Genomic DNA, 24,768 nt, shown 5'->3' with positions numbered 1-24,768 from the left:
ATTATCTTCTGTTATAATAAAAAATTTGACACAACAAAATTGAGATATTTTGGTCTGTAAAAGAATATGCGTATTTTACATTTGCAAGAAATAACTTCTTCTATCCAATGGTCAAAATGGAAATTCAGAACTGCCAGGAGCAACTTTTGAGTGCTACACACTTGCAGCCTTTCTTGGCTTTTTATCGAGGCTCCTATATAGCTTTCGCATGCAGTGATTTCTCAATAATCTAAACATAATAATTTTTATCAATGTTCTTTTAAGGATACTCCAAAAACAGCCAATTGACCCATCTCTCTGAAGGTCTGTAGAGAAGTTTGAGAACTACTTATTCTGAAGCCATTATTCTGCCCTTATTCTATGTATTTCCCCTACGTAGAAAGTATAGATCTAACTCTGAAATAGCAGAATACTGGCCCACTTCAACTACTCACTATTGCATTAGTACTATGGATATTTTATGTGTTACTGCAATAACGATTATATCAATATGTTACAAAACATTAAAAAGCATTAAAAAAATATTAAAAATTTTGAAAAATAATAAAAAAAACCTCAAAGGAAATTTTTGAAAAATGTAGAAGAAAAAATGTGTTAAAGTTGGCATCTTTTGGAATATTTTATTAAGCAAAAGTTCTGAAATAAGATACTTTGGTTCATAAAAGAATATGCATATTTTATATGCACAACAAATCACTTTTTATTTTTACTTAATCGAAAAGCAAACTTCAGATGATTGAAAATTTCCCAGAACAGGGAAAATCTGGATGTGATCCATTTAACATTCCATGTCCCGGTTTGCCCCTCTGACTCACTGCTGGGCATGTCGAGCTCAGTACCAAAAGCTGAGCGACAGCAGGGACATGCACGACTGGCTTTGGCAGCCCCAGCCAGCTGCAAGGCAGCAAAGCGCCCATGCTGAGCGGCATGTAGGCACGGCATGCTGCGAAGCTGCTTACCCAGCAGGAGCATGAGCCCTCGTTCCGGGAGGTGCTGAGTAACCCCAGAGGTGCTGAGCCCTCCCTTCCCACCTTGAGTTCAGTCCTGGGAGATGCCCAGCACCGTGGTGGGCTTGGCAGGCTCAGGAGCACACCCATCGTGTTGCACTTTCAGGGATGAAGCGTGCACTCTCCTCCCAGGTCCAGTGGCAGAGCAGAAGCTCACTCTATCTTTTTATTGCCCATTACGGGGTGGTTCAGGTGTCCCAGGATGCAAGGAGGGACTTGCAACGCCTCTGCTGCGGAACGGAGGGATCTATTGCTAAGCAAAGTGAGGAATCCTCTTTGATTTCTCAGTCCCTCACATATTTGTGCTCTTGCCAGCCAAAATGAGGCCAGAAGTGAGCTGTGCAGCACATCCTTCCTTTGCTGTTGTTTTGAACAGCTCTACGGTTTTGCTGGCACGGAGCATGGGTACATCGCCCTCTCCACCGTGTCAGCGAGAGCACAACCCATAGGAAGGGAAAGGTATGGCATAAAGAGGCTTTGCAGTTGGTGAAAGCAGAAAGTCTCCTTCCTCTGCTTCAGATATTCTTGTGGCCTAATGAATAAAACACTAATTTTTTCCCCCCACTTAATATGTTATCTCTTTAATGCCAAGCCATTCTGCTCTGAGCACCGCACTTCTGTGAACAATGCGCATGGAACTGACTTCTTGGTGCCTGGGAGTAAACAAATGGACTTATATTTTAATTCAAACTAACCATTTCTTAAAGTCCATATTCTTTACAGTGACTTATATTTTAATTCAAACTAACCATATTCCGTATTCTTTACAGCGATATGCATTAAGCTCTTCTGTTATAGTTGGTGCAAGGAGAAAACTGGTAGTTGCATTCAAAGCAATGATAAGTTACCATTTTAATGATTCCTTAAGTTGTGAGTAATTTATAAATCACTCGGTATCTTCTCAGCAAAGCTTGCCTTCTGTTTTTAAAATGTACCCTTTCGTATCCAACAAAGGGTTTCAGTGCAATAAGAATTAAGGTGTGTCTCTCAGCTTTTACCTGCAAGCAATAATGATGTTGTCAAGCGTTTCAGGTGAGACCAGCCCAGGATTTTGGGGTGGGGAAAGACACTCTGTTATACAGCATCTTCGGTGCTTCCCTCAGAGGGAGGCAGAGACACCGTGAAGGGCTGAGTATAAGGACATCTACCGAGTGTCTATTTAAATAGACACCGGAGTTGGGGGGGGGAGGGGAAAAGGAACAGGCTTGTAACCATAACTCAGTTGGACTTGTATCCGAGAAGTCAGATGCCATGGATTGGCTCCCTCACCGAACGGCTGCTTTTCTGTTCCTTTTATTGGTAAGTCAGATTTTAAAACAATATTTGTAAACTCTGTGATCAGGCCAGTTGAGTCTTCCTCAGCAGACCATTACATTCTACAGTGTCAACTACCCCCCAGAAAAACCTTGTGAAATTTAGCATAAAAAATAAAGCCATGCTTATTTTAAACTGCACTTTTGAAGGTTCTATACAAAAAAATTAGTTTTTCATTAAATGCTGAAAAATATTTCTTTTGATTATGACTTTCTGCAATCTGTTGACATTCAATATGTGACTTTCTATATTTAATGCATGACTTTTCAGGTGAATGTTGTCTGTGGCTACTATTTAAGTAGTTGCAGCTATTAATAAAAACCTTACCATTATAAAAATCCTAATAACTTGATTGGATATTATTTGGTTCTATGTCTTTATTTTTTTTTTATCAATTGAGGAAATACGAAGAGCAAATCTCTTTTTCTAAACTGATTAGCAAAAGCTCTTCAGAACCGGCCAATTCCTATGGCTATATTTAATAGAAAAACATGAAATTTAATGCAGACCTTAGCTGAGTAAAAATCAAGACTTGGCCTATTATTTCACATTACAAAGAATTTCTGTCTTGTAGCACATTAGCGCCTGAGCCGCCATGTGCTGAGCAAGTGAATGCATGATAAAAGTGTCGCTCTTTGGGATTGTTTTTCTCACTGTAAAAAGAAAGTTGTGGCTGTAGTTGTACAATGTGTTCATCAAGGCATGGAGATTACCCAGAAAGGACTTAAAATAATTATGGAGGACCTTCTATTCCTGCAATCTGATTTTTGTGGGGATTATTTTTACTCATCTGTGCTGCTTTTCTAAAACTAGGTAGAGGTTTAAGGCCCTGAAGATTGAAAAGAGTAGGATTTCTATTATACCTGTGTCCTTCTGCGACTTTCATTTTACACAAAGTATTAGTAAGTGTAAACGTTTGTAAACTTCTTGTTACTGATCCCTCTAGAAATGTTATAGTCAGGGGAAAAGTGTTTGTTGTTATAGAATATGAAATCCTAAAACTTAATTTGAAAAGATAATCCATTAATTTTAGGTGACAGCTCTGCAGTCAGTAAAGCAGAACTAACCAACACAGGGCAGCTGCCAAGCAAACAATGACAAAACTTGGCAAAAGCAAGTTATGGTTCGGATGAGTTTCTGCTTGTTTAACACAGCGCAGAGGTCTCTGAGATTGGTGTGTTGCACATCACACTAACACTTCTGGATTTTCATGTAGCGTTTGTGACTATTCATTTTCCTTGGTTACCTGTTGATGCATACTCCTGATGTGTCGAAGTTCAAAAAAAAGTTGACTGCGGCGTATCTAAGATCTGTCCATTCAAAAGGCATTTTATTGCTTTACTTCTCTCGGCAGCTCTGGAGCCATTTTCATTCTTTCAGTATATTATTCTTACAAATGTGACTGATGGAAGGATATGTGTTGGGTCAGGAAAAAGGAGCTATTGTGAATACTTGCATTGTGTTTTGATGACTATCAAATATTTGAACTTTCACTACCCAGAGGAAACAATTGTTGCTCTTACTATGCGTTCTTCTGTGTCCTGTACAGCCTAATAGCATCTTTCAGCGCTTTATAGAAATCTGACGGATAAACTGTACGGATTAAATAAATTATAAATCTTGTAGCCAATTTTAGTGTATTCTGAGAAACAGCCTTGGTTTTCAGCTTGATTAATGTTTCATGAAAATCACCTGCCTGAATGGTGTGTCTGGTTAGCATATTGCTAATAAGTTGTATCAAATAAAATTGCCGTGGAGTTATACATATTTTAGTACGCTACTACACTTTCAAAAAAAAAAACAAACCACCCTACCAGCCCTGAAACTAATAATTTTCTATATGCATTTCACCATTGGTGGGACTGATTCTGCAACCCTTGCTCACGTGACTTCAAAGGCGTTATTCTCCTGAGTAAGGGAGTTCTGTTTGTGATACTTGCACAGACACGTTTTATGGAAATAACCTGTTTGATCAGGTATGACTCTTCTCCTGCCAGCTATCATGTGATGGCTAATAATTTTAAATTCACCGCATCTCTTATATGCGCTTTTGGCTGGCTACATTTTCCCATGTGTTATCTATGCTGCTTTTTTTTTTTTTTTTTTCCAGTGTTAGGCTATGGTTACACCTCTTACTCATAACTTGGTTGCACACAAAAATATTAAGGGGCCAAATCCTCTCCTTGCATACGCATCTGAAACGTCTGCCAGGATGTAGCCAGGAACCTGCAGACTCTTCTGCCAACGAATTTTCTTGTAGAAATAGAAACTAAAGCAGTTCTGCATCCAGGAATTATCACCTAAGATTAGGTTCTTAAGTCCACAGTTTTTCATTCCTAAGTAGAAATGGCCCCTTAGCAACCGTGCATTTGCAGCTAAAGCACTCTAAGGCATATTAGAATTCAGGTTTTATTGAAAAGATTTATTGAGGAGACTTAGCATGACTAATTTGAAAAACTCAAATTTGAATCATAATGTCATACACCCTGTATTGACATTGCTTTTCTGTTCATTTTTCTAATGGTTAAGCTCAGTTACTGTATGGAAATTCATTCTGTCTGTATGACTCAGCAGAACAGAAACAATCTCAGTGAAAACTTTCCCAAAGTGGTCAGTTCTTTGAATAAACATATTTTAAAATAAATAAAGCTTTGGAATATATTCTTCTGACTGGCATGAGTATTGTCATACTTCTGCTGAAACAGCAATGGATTCTCCATCCTTGGTGCAATACAAAATATTGACGTCAGTTGCTAACACAGGAAGCAACAGAAACACCTGACTTTCGCTGAATAAGAAAACAAAATGCCAGAAAAATCGTCCTGAAGAATTTCCCCTTGAAATTGGAAGAAGCACATTCATTAGTGGCCTATGAAAATGAAAAGTATGGACAAAAATACATTGATGTTTCGATTTAAAAGTGATCAAATAGCTTCTTTTTAAAATGTCAAGTTTTGTCTTATGTTTCAACTCTGCCTCTAATTATTTCATATGCACTGATTTATCATTTTTTAAAGAGATGCAGAATAAATAAAGGGAAGGCTTTGTTATTTCCACACTTTACTAGTCAGAGCTTTGGCTGAGTAAGAAAGACGTAAAGTCCCAAAACGCTGACACAACCAGAGCTACCATGGCACCCTGATGACTAATATAATATGTGTGAATTCTCAGCACTCCTCCCTTCCAGGCCAATAACAATACCGGCGTTGACTTCAAAGAGAGAGAAGCAGATCCAATATGAATAACGCTGGGAAGATGTTAAAGGCGTGTTCAGTCATTTAGATTTGAGTAGGTGGAGGAGGGAGGATTCCATAATTGCGTATAATATTGCTTGGCAGTCAATTAATGATTAGTTAATTCTTGTTTGTAAATTGCTTTGAAGGTGCAAAGAACTATACACATCCTATGGGCCTAATTCTGTTCCCAGATACATCAGAATAAATCCAGAGTAACTCCAGTGTGACTCTAAGGCGTCGTTTGGGACATAAGGTTCAGGCTCTGTATCATTACAATAAAAGACAAGCTTTCAGACGTGCCACTGTGCAAATGACAGTCACCATAAACATGTTTCCTGCCTGCACCTCTCCTAACCCAAACCAGGAACAGCTTGTGCAAGGAGCTTCTAGCTTCTCTGCAGTTTCCATTTTTTCACAGTTTCTCAGAGACTAACAGGACAGCAAATTCTGATCAGTTTGCCTATCCCAAGGTCCTCAGGATACATCCCACACATTCCTTTGGCTCCAATTACTTTAATTATCGTTAATTGCTAAATCTATGGAAAGTACTGTACTCGGATACCAGTTTAGAAGGGAAATTTGTTCACTACCTAGAAGTGTGCTGGAGTTAGCTGCTAGGAGACACGAATTCTCCACCGGAAATAGCACTAGAAAAAAAGGGTTTGCATCGCAGAGAGATATTAGAAATAGACAACTGGAGTGGGGGGAGCCTTCTAACTGCTGGTGATGGCGGAGAACTGGAAAACACTAGTTGAGGAGGCAGAGGAACCTCCATCCCTGGATCAAGTTGGATAGATGTCACTCCAGAATTCTTGATGTTTAGCTGGTGAACTAGACAACTTTGTCCAGTGTCTGCCTGCCTTCCTTCCTCTAACACAGCGGTAATTGAGAGACACATACCAAATGCAGACAAGAAGTTCATCAGATCAGTCTTTTCAAATAATATCACAAGAACTGTACTAAGGACTCTGGCTTCAAAACCATCAAGACTTCTTTCAAGATCTTCCATTAGCAACACGTAGCAGAACGTGTTTCTCCCTAGTTAGCACAGGACAAGTGTAGAAATACGGGGCCTAAACCTATAACCCCCAGCATTACCGATGAACAAATTCCTGGCATTCCTATTATTGCTCCTCAGAAATAAACATGAAACTCCAGTGTAAAATGCATATACTTCACTACTGGACAACAGATCTCCCTATAGGCTGAAATGAAGTGTTTTATGAATATTCATGTCCTTAGAGAACAGCATTCTTTACAGGCATAATTCTTATCTCAGAGACACTCAACACATTTTTTTAGTTAGGCCTGATGAGCATGAGAATGATGTGGCTGGATATGAGATATTCGTTTCACTGTTAAATAACAGAATGGGCCACAGGATGCAGACAGCAGACAAGATTCACTGACATTGCACCGGGAGGTGTATACCCATACTTTTCTGGGTCAAGACAATTGCTTGCATGCCAGAAGGGATTTCAGCCTAAGGGTGGAGAGAATTTCACTGTACTTACCAAAGGAGGCTCTGCTCTGCTAGTGGGACCAACTGATAAGAGACATTGAATCAGTGCTATTTTTGGTGGACTTTGTTACTCAGCTTCTCTGGTAAGGGTGTATTCTGCCCTTTCTACTCCCATGTTTCATGAAGCTCCAAGGGGGATTATGAAACGACAGGCCTGAGCTCCCACTGTACTGAAAAAAACCCAACAGTTTAAATGGAGTCTGATATTGTCCCTTCTCTGAGATGAGTAATGGCTGCACATGAATTTGAACCCCATTCCGCAGCTGAAGATTTAAATAGTCACCAAGACATAAACTCAGATTAAAGATATATTGATGTTTTTAGCAAAACATGAACACATTGCAATGATTTTCCTGCAGAGTACTTTTCTTAACCATTTATGTCAAGAGCTTGCTCAAAGAAACAAGAAAAAAAAAATCCTTACTCCAAACTCCTTACTCCATGAATAGTCTGATAAATTTCACGGTATCTGCACACCAAATGAGCATATCCACAGTCTAAATTCCCTCATTCAGAAGCAGATTAGGGCAGCCATTATGTGCCAAGGTCACAGGGAATGTTCTGGGGAAGATCAGATCATTTTGTAAGTGACAGATGGTGGACCTCTTATGGCATAGAGGTAAATGGGGAAAAGGGGGAAGCAAAAGGAACGAGGGTGAAGCTCCTGTTCATTAATCTGTTGCATGTAAGAGATTGTTTTAATATGAAGTAAGTAGAAAAAATTCTGTGCCCTTCTTCCAACCTGACAGAACAATGCAATAAATTTGAAGTGAGGAAAGTCCCATGAGGTAAAGTTACCACAGAGAAAAAGCTTGTCACAGATTTTATCCAAGTATAACTGACATAAAACCCACCAGATAAAACATGTCAGACAAAAAGAAGCTACTGAACAGTACTGGGAAATGATAAGGAAAGTGGAAAATTGATAACTACAGCTGTTAACCCCATTTGGTGAGAAAAGAGAAACTCTGCAACACTTTGTGAGTCACTTGGTTGTTTTATTTCTCCCAATGATGAACGAAACAACCATCCATTCCTGCAAATTCCATGTTCTTCACCCTTTATCATCTGAAGAGAGCAGAGGCAGGTCCTAAACCCCAAAAAGATGCTCTGAAGACGTAGATTCACCAAGTGAGCTTCATTTTCACACCATACAGAGGAATAAGGTTAATTAAAGTCTGCCTTCTTTTAAGTTGTGCTAATCAAGAAATTGAGGATTCTCTATTATTTTAATTTTAATTTTAAAGTAATTGCATATTGCGTCTGATCCTGCCACCTTTATTTACTCAGGACTTTGGTTGCACATGTAGACCTCAAATCAAAGCCCACTGCACTCTTGGGAAATCTGCCTCATGACTGCAGTTGGCTCCCCATCTTACATTGAATCTCCTCAACCTCAGTGGAAAGTTTCATGACAACATTTTCGTTCTTTTTGGTTAAACTACATAGTTAAGTACTCCAGATCTACTGTGGACTTTCTAAATCAGAAAAAAAATAAAGAATAAAGAACAAATTCTTTAGAATAAATACTCCTCTCCTAGTTTCCTCTACTTACTTTTTAATGCCAACCCTTGCAACTAATTATCTCTTCGGCTATGGTGTTGCAACCTAAATATTGTTGTGAAAGTTGTATTTTGATGTAGGTATAACTTGAAATTTGCTATGGTACACCCATTCAAACTCAAAGTTCTGCCTTGAAAGACAGAATTAATTTTTAAGGTGTTAACTGCCAAGGAATCCAAGTGATAGATATAGAAGAAAAAAATTAATGGCACAAAGTAATTTATGGAAATCCTGTAGCTAGATAGATTATTGCAATAGACTTGAGAAAAAGTACTGTTCCAGTCCTGCAGTATAGCCATGTATGGCAGTTGGGTTTTGCTACTGCATTTTGTCCTGCATTTTATATGCTAATCTTCTTATTGTTCTTGCAGGTACTCTTGGATTTCAGCACAGGATTTCATGTAGAGGTAATATATATTTCTTTAGAAATTGATTTTGTGATCAAACGAAATTCAACCAATGCGAAAATGAAACGGAAAATACTGAACTAAGACATTTATGAACTTGAAGACTGAAAAAGCTGGGGAAGGACTTTTTACTAGGGCATGTAGTGACAGGACGAGGGGGAATGGATAAAAACTGGAAGAGGGCAGGTTTAGATTAAACATTAGGAAGAAGTTTTTCACTTTGAGGGTGGTAAGGTGCTGGAACAGGTTGCCCAGAGAGGTTGTTGAGGCCCCATCCCTGGAGGTGTTCAAGGCCAGGCTGGACGTGGCCTTGGGCAACCTGGTCTAGTTGGAGGTGTCCCTGCCTGTGGCAGGGAGGTTGGAACTCGATGATCTTTAAGGTCCTTTCCAACCTAAACCATTCTATGATTCTATGAACATATTTAAATATTATACAGTTGCAGGTAATAACCTGTTCACCCTCTCAAGAGAAGTTCTCCTGAACCTAAATAAGTATCTCATACACAGGAATAATTTTAAAGTAGACATGTACAGTCTTAGAGTTTGGGACTCGCATACATTTAAAAAAGCGTATGATCTATAAAAATCCCTTTTCTTGTTGGAAATTATAAATGTCTGTATTAATTTAAAATGGGTTGAAGTTACTGCTCATATGATACTGGAACTCTCTGTCAAAGGTAAAAGAATGGGATGAAAATGGAATGGCAAGATGGAAAACCTTCAGAAGACAAAAACGTGAATGGATCAAATTTGCTGCAGCTTGTAGAGAAGGAGAAGATAATTCTAAGAGGAATCCTATTGCCAAAGTAAGTAGAAAGAAAAAAAATGTTCACTGACAGAAGTTTTTCTAAAGACACGCTGACAAAAGCAGAGAGATTTAAAAGTATATTTGCTTAGAGTAGTCAAAGCAAGGAATGTAGACTAAAAGAAAGATGATGCAATATTTCCAGCTCTGCTGAGACAGTCTCATAAAGTGAACCCACGTGGCTGCCGAGAAGTGACCAAAGGCTTCCTAGAACATTGCCATCAATCTGCTTCCTGCACAGCTTCAACCACAGTCTCTTTGTGTGCAGCATTTGTGTACTACATTGCCAGATTTTTCTTTTCTCTCTCACCCCGAGAAGCCCCCGAGCAGAAGTTCAAGGATAGTGCATGACTCCTGTGGGCAATAGAGCAAAGAAGATGTCTTCCTATCCTCCCCTTACTGAGGTCCAGCCCCAGTGTGACACTCTTGGAAGTTTCTCTCTCCGCTTCCCTGCCAGAAGATTTAACAGAAATAGGAAACCTGTCCAGCAATTAAGGAGAGATGGATCTCTAAGCTGCCTATTTTGTAGAAGAGCCTTCCATTACTTCTGTCAATTGAACTTCGTGATATGTGGTTGAGAAAATGAAATTATACATAATTTTTTACAGGAACTAGTAATAGGAAAAAAAGCCCTGCAAATGTCCTGAGTAAACTGGCATAAATTATTAATCTATTATTATCTATTATATAATCTATTACTGTAGATCCGATCAGATTGTGAAGAAAGACATCCAATCACATACAGCATCTCTGGAGTTGGAATTGATCGTGCCCCCTATGGAATATTTGTTGTTAACCCAAGAACAGGAGAAATTAATATAACATCAATAGTGGATAGGGAAGTAACCCCAGTATTTGTTGTAAGTACTCGCCTTTTTCTTTGACCTTTATAATGACGGATCCAGGGTGGGGCAGGGAGAGCAAAAGGAGACAAATTCCTTTGTTTCAGGTTGTTACTTTGCTTACCTCACTTTTGGTTTTAAAACGAGTAAATCTCTCTATCTAGATACTTTGCTTTGCTAAACACTCAGTGACGGGTGTAGATTTGGAACCACCTCTTGAACTTCGAGTCAAAGTTCTGGATATAAATGATAACCCTCCTGTATTTACACAAACTGTATTTACAGGATCTGTTGAAGAAAGCAGTATGGACAGTAAGTAACTATGTTATGCCTATTACAGTACAGTAAATGAAGCTCACACAATACAGCTTATATAACACTGGGGTGCTCATTCTACTTTATCTTAGGCAGTGACATATATTGGCCAGGGCTACTGCAGAGGAAGGAGCGGCAGATGGTTCTCCAAGTGCTGTTCGAGCCGGGGCCCAAGCTCATTGCCTAAAATTAAGCAGCGATTCTTCCTTCCCCCTTTCCTCCCACACATGAATGCTGAATTTTCCAGTTTCTAATCATAACATCATGCAAATTATTTCAGATGTGAAAATTTAAAATAAATCAGTTCATTCCTTCTCATTAAAAAAATTAACATTACACTTACACTTATTTCCTTTGAGGGTATATAAAATATGTTTTCTCCCATTTTTTCTATTTCAAATATTTGTATTTGTAGCCTGAGTATCGCAGTTGCAGTAGAATATAAACCCTTACTTAAACCACTAAAATGGCTCTTTTTACCAAATGTACGGCAATCCACATTAGACATGCAAATAGCACTGATGCAATGGTGCCTAACACTCATTTTCTACTTTCTAGAAATTCTTATTTAAAACTGTGCAGATTTCTTACATGAATATCTACAAGCTCAGTACTTAATATTTTTACATAATCCCTATGGTAACTTAAAGATCAGTGAAAATCTGCATTACTCTATCTGACCTTAATTTTAGATGCATTTTAAAGTCATTAACCTTCAGTCAGAATCAGTACTACAAAATTAAACTTTTGTTTTTCTTTGTAAATGTCAATGAATAGATAGCATTCTATCATTTTTACACACCAAGATTTAGTATTGTCTTGATAAGTTGTTTGCAGAAACAAACCAGATTTTTTTATTTGTCTTTTTAATTATTATTTTTTATTTTTAGACACACTAGTGATGAAAATAATTGCAACAGATGCAGATGAACCTAAGCAGTTGAATTCTAAAATTGCCTTCAAGATAGAGAGTCAAGAACCTTCAGGTCCACCCATGTTCATTATGAATAGAGATACTGGAGAACTCCATATTGCAAATTATCTTGACAGAGAGGTAACATTTCCTTTTCCAAAGTTAAGTAACATGATATTGTGATGTATACGTGTTGGGGGGGTGGGGGGTGGGAGAAAGGTTGTGGCTTTTACAAAAATTAGAGGAGCAATGCATTTTTTTCTATATGTTACAATGAAATGTCTAAGGCAAATTCCTGCATTAGGAAATAGTAGCAAGAAGAGAGTATTTGTAACATTTAAGGTGTACAGGTGGTCCTTTTAACACACTTATTTCTCTTTCTGTGACAGCAACATAGTAGCTACACTCTTGTTGTGAAGGCGTCAGACCGGAATGGAGCTGCAGATGGAATGTCATCCCTTTGCAGCTGTAACATTAAAGTTATTGATGTCAATGACAACTTCCCAACTCTTGCTCAAAGCTCTGTAAGTTTTTGATACCAAAAGCAGCATACTGTTTTAAAACCCTGTTCAAAAAATCTACTAACCTGTAGAGTGCTTTCACATTTGAATACTCTGCTGGATTAACAGATTTGTTTCCTTCAAGTGTGCTCAAAATCCAATCCACTGCTTGCATAACAATTCTGATAACTTGTACACAGATTATGTTTGTATTCAGAAAAGTCAGTCCTGACACTGAATTCTCTGTATTCAGAGAAATCCAGTCATTCAGGTGTCCAGACACACGTAATACGGCCAGATTACATAGATTAACCCAATCTCTGTATGATCTTCTCTTATAGAAAACACAAATGCATTTCCTCTAAGCTGCATCTTCAAATGCTTGAGGTGACACCAGATCTGCAACTAGAATCTGAGGGTGGTAAGGCACTGGAACAGGTTGCCCAGGGAAGTTATGGATGCCCCATCTCTGGAGGTGTTCAAGGCCAGGCTGGATGGGGCTTTGAGCAACCTGGTCTGGTGGAAGGTGTCCTTTCCCAGGGCAGTGGGCTTGGAACTAGATGATCTTTAAGAACCCTTCCAACTCTAACCATTCTATGATTCTATGATAGCCACAATTTACCCAGGACACATGATTTTTATTAAATTGGCATGGACTCTGGGCAGGACATCCTTCAAAAGAATCTCTGCAGTCAGCTGTGTTTTCCTTACATTATAAATTTTAGTGTTTGCTAATAGGTATTTATATGTCATTCCAGTTTTCAGCAAGTATTTCAGAAAATTCACTCAGTTCAGAACTGCTACGAATACAAGCTCTGGATGCTGATGAAGAGTTTACAGACAATTGGTTAGCAGAGTTTTTCTTTATATCCGGTAATGAAGATAACTGTTTTGAAATTGTTACAGATCGAGCTACAAATCAAGGAATCCTTAGAGTAATTAAGGTATGAATAAATATTGTGATTCAACCGTTGAAATAATCATCTTTAAACAGTTTTAATTAATTGTTAACAAAATTAGACAAGCAGTAAAAACACTGTCACTTAACCATTCAAAATAGAAAATATTTAAATAAAATCAAAGGAACTTTTATTCATTATTTGGTTCTCTCTGGTTTATCTTTTAGGAACTGAATTATGAATATATCCAAACTCATTCACTAATTATTGGTGTCAGGAACGTAGCTGCCTTCCACCACTCTGTTGCGCATGACTTCCGAATTTCTGGAACACCCCTCACAATAGAAGTAAAAAATGTGATTGAACCACCCAGATTTCAACCATCTTCAGTTGTGTTTTCTGTATCAGAAAGCACAAGAGTAAATTATGTTGTGGGAACATACACAGCCATCGATGAGGACACTGGAACTATTGCATCGAATGTTGTGTAAGCTCTGCTCTGCTTAACTCCCTGGATGGAATAATTCTTTTAATTGAAATTTCAATAGGATGAGGAATAGGTATTTTAAAGGGTGTTTTAAAAAACAACTTAAAAAATGTAAATAGATTAGCAATAGAATAATAGCAAGATAATAGTATGTGCTTCAGCTCATTTTTATGCTATGATTGCGTTTGTTTCCTGACCTTCTTTCCTTAGATTTGTGCACAAGACAAAGAAAATACCATTTTTTATAACAGGCTGCAACTTGAGTAAATCAGAACAGATTTTTTTTCTAACCCAATCTAAGACTATTTTATCTTGAAATGTTTGCTGCAAATAGGGAATTTGTTAGCATCTCTAAAATAGCAAGCAGAAAAACCCCAAAATGGGCAATATTATACCACCAGAATAGAAGAGGTCACTACCGACTCATTCGATAGTAAAAAATAAAAAGTAAACTGACATTTATCTCAGCTGAAACTGATGATGATTAATGGGACCATAATCTCCTTTTAATTATGTGCAGAAATAAATACATCCAATTTACAAAGGTTTGAAAAGTTTTGATAAAACAGAGGAATATGTTAGCAAATACAACTGTAGAATGTTAGAAGAAGAGCTGTGGATTTAACTACTGATATCAACAAGGGTCCTAGTAAAGATTTAGTTGGTCCAGAAAGATTTTACTTGTAGCCTGTGATACCACTTTCAAAATATAATGGACTTCTATGCATTTACTTTATTCCTAATTATTTTTCTGGTCTACATCTTTTGAAGTCTCCAGGGATTTTCCCTGAGCAGGGTGAAATGCTATAGGACCTACTGTGGCCTAAAGAAAAATACTCCAAAGTGACAAATATTATTTGCAAAATGGATATGCAATACATATATTCATAATGTAATGCTGAGTATTTTTACTTCATCAAATACAGATATAGTATAGGACGTGATCCAGGTGCCTGGTTCAGAATCAATCCAAACACTGGTGAAATCACACTGAACAAAGTTATCAACCGGGATTCAATCTATATAATCAATGGGCAGTACAAAGCAGAGGTTCTGGCCATCACCAGAGGTAAGAAGAGGAGATTAAGATTTCTGAAAAAAAAAAAACTCTGTTTGTTCCAGCTTTCTCTCCATTTCTTTTTTTTCTGTTTCTAGTTTTCCCACCTGAACTGCACTATTTATAGTACCAATGTTCCCTCCTGACCACAAATATCTTCTTCTTACAGGGGTTCCTCGATATACTGCTACTGGCACCATTGTGCTTTCAATACAAGACATGAATTACAATTGCCCAACTATTACTACTGAATTAAGGAAAGTATGTATGCATTCCCCATCAGTGGTTATCACAGCAAAGGGGATGGATGGTGATTCGTATGCTTTCCCCTTTACATTCAGCATACACGGTGAACCTCAAACTACATGGATTATCAGATCAATAAATGGTAAATTAACCTACATTTTATAACAGAATAAACCATAGTAATAAGCTGTTATCTGAGATAACAGATTAGGATAACCTTTTAATAACAAAAAAAAACCCAGTTATTATAATCTATTCTAATCTTACTTAAATGTAATTTTATGCTCATATGAATCCAAGAAGTTGCTCTGCATTTACATATATATATGTAAATCATATTAGAACTAGAATCAGAATTGTTACATGTTTTTTATCAAAAATGAATCAGCAAAACTGTACTTTACTTAAGTGTAGCTATGATAAGCACTTCTATTGGTCTAAACCTAATAAGGTAATTCAAAAGTAGTAATGTGATAAATTTTATTTCTATATTACCTAAAAAATTCTAAGCATATGACAAAACTCCTAAATTTATTTATTAGAGTATAAAGTTATTAGTTGGAAGAGCTTTACTTTTATGAGACTCATATGAAAATGGCAAATAAAGACGATAGTTTTTGCAATTTATTGTACAAATTTTATTTACTTGTATTTCTAAGAGAAATATTTTAGTCAGTGCCCAGTGGAGCTTTTCCAATTTCCTTCAATAGTACACAACAGACTAATGAATTAATCAAATGTCATACATTCCTAAACGATAGAGTTTGAATAACTTACTGTACACATAGAAGACTATATTAAACGGTAAATATCACAGTTACAACTATTCTTGTGTCTCCTATTTGTCCTAAACTGATGCAAACATGTAACTTTAACCATTTTAAAACTGCTGAAAAAACTTTTGAAAAACACATGTAAATTCTTTGTGATAGAATAAAAAACCTGGTAGAACTTGCAATTTTTATGTTCACTATTGTGTGAATAAAAATCAGGAAAAGCAGCAGTAGATATTAAAACATGTATTTGCCCCTTTTATATTTCTCAGGTTAAGAAGTAATGACTAGATTGATCTGGCTCAGGTTTTCCAAAAGAAAGAACTAGCATAGCTGAATATCATAAGTTTCAGCTTTGAATAAGTACTGTGGACACATAAGTAACTGAAGATCTTAGAATGGGAAAACTTAGTCTTTGTTCTGTTCTATGAACATTATTCATAAAAATTATAGATTTGTACAGTATTTATAGTCAATACTCTTTAATCTAAATATTTTTCTCTTTTTTTTTTCCCCCAAAGCTTCCTCTGCAGAACTAGTGAGTCAGAACATGGACTTCTACATTTATAGGATCTATGTCAGTGTAAGAGATAGCCAAGGCCGATACTGCCCTAAACCACATATAATTCCTGTGCAAGCTTGTCAATGTGATAGTCGTAATTACTGCACCAGTGGAGCCACGAAAATAATTATCATCGGTGGTGGTGGCAGTGGTGGTGGTGGTGGTGGCGGCGGCGGCGGCGGCGGTGGTGGTGATGGTGGTGGAGAAGACAAAGGTGATGGACCAGAAGGTGGTGGTAATGGTGGGACTAGACCTGATGACCGAGAACCTGAGGACTACACAGATGGGCAGATTTACACGAGTGGATACACTGATGGTGACGAAGGATATGCTCCAGTCACTGATTATGAATATGGAGGTGGAGGCAGAAATGTCCTATCTTCTACCACGCTTAGTGGCACTGCCATTGGCCTGATGTTTCTTGGTGGATTGATATTTGTTCGTAAGTATAAAATTAAGAAAACAATTCTATTAATTTTATAATGTTATTTTTTAAATTCTTCTACAATAAGGTGACTTTCCTTGTTAACCTGTTGGCTCCCATGAGCCATTTGACGGAGAAAAAATTGTCTTTTAATTTATAATAATTTCTATATATTTTATATTCTACATATTTAATTCAGAAATAACTATTTCTTTCCTAAGACTTAGAGTTTTTATTTTCCTAAGGTGTTATCCCATTCTCAGACAAGTGGGCAAAAATGTTTAGTAGAAAATTCAGAAGATTTTGGGCAAGAGCTGTTGCTGTCACTTACACTTTGCAATTCGTACTTCTGTTATGGTACTAAAAGAAATGGAAAAGTATCAGCTTCAAGCTGGGTATGAAAAGATGTAAACAGCAAACTTCCTTTGAACTCAAAGCCAGATTTCAGTAGTAGAACAGTAAATGTAATCATCTTAATTTTTGAACCTTCTGGTTATTGCTGCCAACCATTACATCTATTAAAAACAAGTCGCATTTGCGATAACAGGATCAAAACATATCATTCATTCATATGTCCTAGTATTTTTGAAGAAATACAAGTTTCAGGGATAAGAATGACTCAAGTCAGACTTTATGCAAGCAATTACTTCTCAGACTACCACAATAAGATATGATCATCTTTCTTTCATGGCCTGGGCAGCAAGCAATCAACATCTAAAATTTCCCAATGCAGAAATATTGATTACAAAACCAGAGGAAATGGATTTTTCCCCTCATTTTTTGGGGAGCGGGATTTGTTTGGGGTTTTGATCTTTGACTGGTACAAATCAACAAACACAAAATTTTGAAGTTTTGTTTGTAGTTCCCAGGTGGTTAATGTTACAGCACAGACTCTTTTTCTGCCTTTGGAAATCTCCTCTCCTAGTTGTGGTCTGGAGTAAATATGTCCTTAGTCATGCTGTGTGAGGTAGCACTTTGGACACTGTGTAGCTCTTTTCCCATTTCTCTTCAGTTCACTTTGATGTTAAACTGAGAGTTTTAGACTCTCTGCTTAGTCTGGTGTAGGCAACTGTCTCCCTCCACTCCCTAGGTAACAAGGTTACTAACTTTGCCATCCAGGTTAAGGACTTAAGACAGCCAGAATTAATATTGTGGTGCCTTTCTAAAACGAGGAAAGTTTTCAATGTCGGCATTTAAAGCATCCAGCAATTTCTAACACAGTTCTTGAAACAACTAAGTATAATACGGCACACTGGGAAACCTGATTCACTCTATGTAATCATTTGTTAAACCTGCGGTTTGGGGTTTGCCTCTATTGTTTTTTTTTTCAAATCAAGCATTATGTATATGTGATGTGAAAAACACAACTGGAGCCTTAGCTAAAGATCACTGTAGCCGGATGGATATCTCCCCACTGATTCTCATGTGTCTATTATTACTAATGTGTATTTCTTTTCAATTACAATATCTGAAGAGACAAATGTATGCTTATATATCAATAATGAATATCACTGAATGCTATACGTAGCAAGACTGGTTCTGTTTGTTTAATTTTCATATGTATGCAACTTATATTCATTCAGCTGACATAGATCAAAGTCTGTTCCCAGGTGTATAGACATAAATTTGGAGTTATAGCGCCCTACCCCACCCCCGCTTTGCTCTGTTATAACTAAAAGTACAAATTATTCTGAATTTCCAAACACATGCATTTCTAAAAGCAGCTAATGATTCTGAAAGCCAGACTTTCAGGCTGCTTGGTTTGAAACATTTTAAAAGACATGTTTTCAAAAGTTCTTGAGCATCTGCCCTCTGAGAAAATCAGCTATTTCTGTGAGGAAGAGATGTCCTAAATCCCTGTTTCCTGTTTCTTTCCTGTTAAGTGATTCCAATTTTGATGTCAATGAGTGACTGTTGTGGCTGTGGACCTGGTGCTGCAGCTGGAGTTGGAACTGGATTTGAACCTGTACCTGAATGCACAGAAGGGGCAATTCATCCATGGGGAATAGAAGGCGCACAGCCTGAAGACAGGGTCAGTACATCCCATGTTTCTAAAAGCCGCAGTAACCCATATTTACGGAAAAGACTGCATTTGACTAGACGCATGAAAGCAATTGTAGAACTGTGTCATCTTCTAAAAGAAGCCTGGCACTGTCAGCAATTGCCAGGCAGATATGAAAGGTAATTCTTAATTAACACTTGCAGATGGAGTTTGTATATTTTAGGTTGTGTACAGTTAGTTTGGTCCAACAGTTTGGTGTTACTATTCCTTCAGCTGAAACACAATAACTAGCAAGATTTTTCAGTGCAAAGTAGGACAAGGTAACACAAACTTTCTTCGCTTATCACCTGTTATGTTAACAAGGAAAAAAACTTGGAGTATTTTTTTTTTTTTTTTTTTTTTTTTTTTTAATGGGGATGGTAATTAATAGCTATCGTTAACAGTTTAGACTGCTAATTCCTTAACATGATTCACAAAGTCTTGGTCTTCATATGGGAATTTCAATGTCATCATTCAAGGAGTCAAAATGTTGTTTTCCAGGATGTCTCACACATTCTTGCTCCAACAACAGCTGCAGGAGGTGATTTTGGTGAACCCTCTGGTAAGCAGATCCTAAAATTTTCTACGTGCACTGTCATAAAGCTATCTTTCAGACTTTCATGTCTTCTGATTCAAAAAGCACTTTAGTTTCACAGGTATAACCCAACCCTTCCAATCTTACATCTGCAGATAGTGAAACTGATGCTATTAGGACTTCCAGTATGAATAAAGGATCTGAGGTTTGAGGTTTTGAGAAGACTCATTTCTGCAAAGTACATTTATTTTGAAATATCTGCCAAGGCTTCCAAATCTCGGGCAATTTTTTTTTAATCATCCACAGCTAGTGACACCAGTTTTACTAGAAATCAATACTGAGAGCAGAATAACGAAATTTACTTTCATAACTCAGTAGTGAAAGGTTCAGTTCTACCCTATTTGCAGGTTCTGCTTCCCACAAGGGAGAGTAGGACCCATCAAGTAGCCAGTTAATCACCGACCACTTATGCACTAGCCTAGACAGAAAGCAAAGCTGGTACATAGCACAATAAACTTATGCTTCTGAGATAAGGTCCTCCCAGGAACCTGATGGCCAGAGAGACCAAGTCAAGCTGTGCAGTGCCACTTTCTCTTTTTCCCCCTTCCTCACTTCACAACAGGAAGGAAGGATGCTGGCACAGATCTATTTGCACTAGCTTCTGACAGGAAGAAATGTCATTCTGCAAGACGACTTCTCTGATGACTATCGATTATTCAAAAATGTTCTTATCCTTAAGGTAAAATCAAAAGAAAACATTTTGGGGCACATAGGAGAATTCAGTCTTCATTCTCAGGGAAGTTCTGCTGCCATGACAATTGAAAAGTTTAAGACTAACCTATGTGATTTATTTTATTTCCACTGTTCAGTACCATTATGGTGAAAGCCGTTGGTTCAAATTCTATAAACGGAGGCTAATGAGATTAAATGAAAAAAACAATATAATTTAGCCCATGTTTCTTAATGTAATCATAGTTAAGACTACTGTATGCAACTGGTTTATTATATTACATGCTGCTATTTAAGACGCCTCATTCCTTGTTATCATATATGAAACAATCTGGAGAAGATAAAATCCTGTAAGTATGACTTCATAATTTATTGTAAAGGTCACTTTCATTCTCCACTATGAACACTGCCAAATCCCCCCTAACAGTCTAACAACTAGAAAATATGAAATCCGTTACAAAGCTATTTCTTTTAGAAATGAGTTTAAGGCAAAACAATTTTAACCCTGATGTGATCATACATATACATTTATGTATTTACATAAATATGTATAAGCTTTATCTTATTTTCGAATGCAAATGCCATGACAGCATTTTTGTACACCAGACAGAGGAATATCTCCAGTCAATTACAGAAGTAGATCATTGATTTTCAAAAGCACATAAGCACATTCTGCCTGGCCTCAGGAATAAAATCAAGGTCTTCGATGTCTGCTAATATGCACTTAATTTTTATTGCAGTTTCAATGTTTGGCACCTGTGCATGGATCTGTGACTGAAATTAGTCTAAAATACCTTTAGAAACTCAGTACTGTCATTGTACTAGTTGTAAAAACCACTGGCAAATTCTGTGTAAATTTTTGCAAAGCACAGGGAGAATAACTTTTTCTTGTTTTCAGACATATATACAAACACATACGGAGGAGGAGGAGTAGTAGCTTCTGGTGTTGAAGAAACTACAGGGGTTGGCTATGGCACCGGTACTGGTTACGGAACAGCTGGAGGAATTTCTGGAACAGGGGAAGTAAAAGGGTCAATTGGAGGAACAATAAAAGAGTATCGAGAAGGAGGCGTGAACATGGCCTTCCTAGACAACTACTTCTCTGAGGTAATTACCTGATCTTCTTTGCACTATATCTGTGAGCCTACCGTTAGATTCTCCTTTCCAGGTTACACGGTGGAAATCCCACATAACTCCACTGAAATTGAAACTTCCATGAGATAAGACTGGTGTGAGAGTAAAGCTGACTGTATTAGTAGGAAAAACTCCAACACTAGTACTACTGCTTTTGCGCTGCTGCCACAGTAGATTTGATTGCTCAATAGCCTGTTTGTAAAACTGATGGACACACCACAGGTATGGGTAGCAAGCAGTTATATTATTTCAGCTTTATAACTGACCACCAAATTTATGTATTTGCCACCTTCTTTAGTGTATAAATAGGTAATAACTTTGTGAAATTGTTAACACCTACTTCCTGTACAGCTTGTTTAACTAAGTGACTTTAACCCTTTAAGAACTGTGAACACCAGTTCACTTTCTTCCTTATTTTTATTGCTTTTTCTATTCCCTAAAAGACTTGTGAACTGCAAGTGACACAAATATGCAGTTTTGTAATTGGCAACATATTAATTAGCCTTTACTTATGGGATAAAAAAAATGCTATGGAGTTTACATGATTAATGGATTAATGGGATATATTTTCATAATTAGCATGAACTGTGAAGCATAAATACTATAACTGCATATGTCACCAAAATATCAATTAATATATAAGGATTGTTGTATTCCAAAGTCCAAACAAGATTTGTTGGAAGAGAGGACAGAGCAGTCCTGAAGTCCTGAGCGTGGACTTCTCCCAGACTGCAATCTCCCTGCCTGGGCTGGGAGCACTGTGGACCAACTGTCTGCCAGCCATAGGCCTTCACAGAGTACTCTCCTACTGACCATCTCAATCTCAAAACCCTCTACCTCTCCTTCCTGGGCCTCCCCTTCTGTCCTTCCCTGCTTCCTCCAACTTCACCCCACATTCACTTTAAATTCCTCTCTTTACTGCCCAATCCCTCTGCGCTGACCATCCCACCACCCCCAACTCCATCTCAAATCAGTTGTCTCCATCCTGCTCAAAATGGATTCCCCTCTGGGCTCACTAAGCCTTCCCCATGGTGGCCAACCCTCCCTCCCATCCCTTCTGTCCTGGCTTCTCCACTGTTCCCCTTGCCATCCTGCTTCACTCCTCTTCCTACTGCTTTGTTCAGATATTGCTGCCCAAAGAGTACATTTGTTCCCTATTCGCTTTCGCTCTCTCCCTTCACCCCACAGTCAGACCCACTGACAACAGACCAAATCTGAGATGCTAAGTGTTGGCAGAAACAAGAATAAAACATCAGTAACGTTTGAATAAAACTTATTTCAAGGTTACAAAAATGTTGATGATATAATTTGTCCTGCTGATGTCCTGTTTTTCAAGTCAGCTGGGTCTTACCATGGTTAGGGAAAACTTACTGTCGTTTGAGTCTCCATGGTTAAAAACCTGACGAAAAGTCACTCTGTTCTTCCTTTCTTTTCTTTTTTGTGTGTGTTTTTGTAAACTACAGAAAGCGTTTGTGTATGCAGATGAAGATGAAGGTCGGCCAGCAAATGACTGCCTATTAATATATGATCATGAAGGAGTCGGTACTCCTGTTGGCTCTGTGGGTTGCTGCAGCTTTATTGGAGAAGATATAGATGAAACATATTTGGATACATTAGGACCAAAATTTAAGACCCTGGCAGAGATCTGCCTAGGCAAAGAGATCGAACCTTTCCCTGATGTCAACCCAACCTGGCCATGCGTTAACATCCCCTTTCCCAACCCTGAAAGTGATCTAAACCTCCCGCCACCTGGAACCACCATCGTTGTCAACGGATGTGCACCTATGCCTCCCCCGGTTGGCACCACAACGGTTGTTACTGAAAACACCTACACATCTGGGTCAACTATACAGCCCCCAAGGCCGATGCCGGATCCTTTGCTCCATGGCAACATGACGGTGACTGAGACCTACACCTCTGGTTCCCCCTCTCTTTGCGTTGACCCTCTGCGTGCATCCAACGTTGTTGTAACAGAAAGGGTTGTCGGTCCTGCATCTGCCTCTGATTTGCGCGGCATGCTAGATATCCCCGATCTCACGGATGGGTCCAACGTTATCGTCACAGAAAGATTAATCGCACCTAACTCCCGGCTCCCAACCTCTTTGAGCATTCCCGATTTGGTAGATGGGTCGAATGTGGTGGTGACAGAAAGGGTGTTCAGGCCTGCCTCCGGCATGCCAGGCAGCTTAATAAATATTCCCTCGGAATTATCAAACGCCCACAACGTGGTGGTCACCGAGAGGGTAGTGTCAGGGTCTGGGATGGGCACCCTGGGGGGAACAAGCCTAGGGGGGACAAATCTGGGAGGCCTGAGCAGCACAGGTCAGATGCTCAGCGCCGACTGTCACCTTGGCCAGGCAATGGGCACAGCGTCCCCCGGCACCTCCCGGAGGAGAGTGACAAAGTACAGCACCATGCAGTACTCCAATCAGTTCTGCTGAAACTGCCATTTGCACCAACACTCGTTAGCTGCCACCCACCAAGAATATTGTTATTATTTATAACTAGGAAATAGCGCTAAAGTTTCAGGGATTCCTACTTGTGTGAGGATCTCCAAAGGGTGCCCCGTTTCAAGGTTAAACGCAGGACTTTGTCAGTGAAGGGAAAGTTGAAGTTAGCTTTAAATTTATTTCTTTCTCTCCACCTAGCACTGAAAGTGTATAAACATATGCAAATGTTTTCGGAGAGAGATGTGGTTAATGAGTGCAGCAGTGAGAGGAGATCCTTGTGGGCGTACAGTATCAACATGAACTAATGTCATATAAAAAAGTGTTAAAATACTGTACTGCTGAGTGATCACCCACAATAAGTAGATTTGGGTTAATAGGCCCTCACTGACAAGACAGGAAAAGAATGTAATTAATAATTAGTCAACTCAAGACTAAATAAGCACTTTCAAATGCATCACTTTATTTTGCATGTAATTCAAGGAGCGCTACAAAATGGCACTTTCAATCATTTCTCCCATCACCAGCAATAGTTATAAATAATAATCATATAAACAGAATATATTTTCATCGCCTTCTGAAGTTCTCAGTAAAACAAACACTCTGCCACGGTCTCCCATGTTGTTACTCTCATGGTGAGGAGCGTGACCAGCAATTTGCCGCAGCCGGCGCTGCCACATTGACACTGTTACCCAGGATGATGTTGGCTTCATCTTCTCTCCATTACCATTACAGCTTTACTTGAATCTGAAAGGACTTCAGTGACAACCAGGAGCTCTTAGCCAGATTTTTGTGCCAAACTATGGCTACCTTTTAAGTCTCCAATGTCAGGTTATGTTAAGAGGGCTATAATATACCGTGCCAGTTCTAATACTGCCAAGAAAATAAGAGTCTTAGAAGCTTTGGGATGGGGGGAGACAACAGCAAACATTGTATCGCTGACACTGGTAGCTGAAGTCTTTCATGAAAAGAAAAAAACACTTGGGAGCAATATAAATTCGCTAATAAGC

At 38.4% G+C, this 24,768-nt stretch overlaps 1 protein-coding gene across 1 annotated transcript; it reads left to right on the top strand.

Annotated features, from left to right (window-relative positions):
• The first annotated feature begins 2,258 nt into the window (after window positions 1–2,258).
• LOC104287302 (desmoglein-1-like) lies at window positions 2,259–23,752 on the top strand. Its single transcript, XM_009885986.1, has 16 exons — window positions 2,259–2,306; window positions 9,014–9,049; window positions 9,727–9,855; window positions 10,559–10,714; window positions 10,861–11,008; window positions 11,902–12,065; window positions 12,314–12,448; window positions 13,183–13,368; window positions 13,551–13,810; window positions 14,737–14,879; window positions 15,037–15,255; window positions 16,408–16,890; window positions 18,756–18,904; window positions 19,415–19,475; window positions 21,076–21,284; window positions 22,775–23,752. Exons 1-16 carry the CDS (start codon window positions 2,259–2,261, stop codon window positions 23,750–23,752), a joined length of 3,504 nt encoding a protein of 1,167 aa, XP_009884288.1.
• Window positions 23,753–24,768: the final 1,016 nt, after the last annotated feature.

The sequence above is a fragment of the Charadrius vociferus genome, unplaced genomic scaffold (assembly GCF_000708025.1).
Source record: "Charadrius vociferus isolate BGI_N301 unplaced genomic scaffold, ASM70802v2 scaffold75, whole genome shotgun sequence".
NCBI classification, from domain to species: Eukaryota; Metazoa; Chordata; class Aves; order Charadriiformes; family Charadriidae; genus Charadrius; species Charadrius vociferus.
This window is presented reverse-complemented; position numbering and strand designations above follow the sequence as displayed.

Coding starts and splice junctions, on each gene's coding strand:
- LOC104287302 (XM_009885986.1), top strand. CDS start 2,259: ATGGATTGGCTCCCTCACCGAACGGCTGCTTTTCTGTTCCTTTTATTG. Junction 14,880..15,036: donor GGTTCTGGCCATCACCAGAG/GTAAGAAGAGGA, acceptor TTCTTCTTACAG/GGGTTCCTCGATATACTGCT. Junction 18,905..19,414: donor GCGCACAGCCTGAAGACAGG/GTCAGTACATCC, acceptor GTTGTTTTCCAG/GATGTCTCACACATTCTTGC.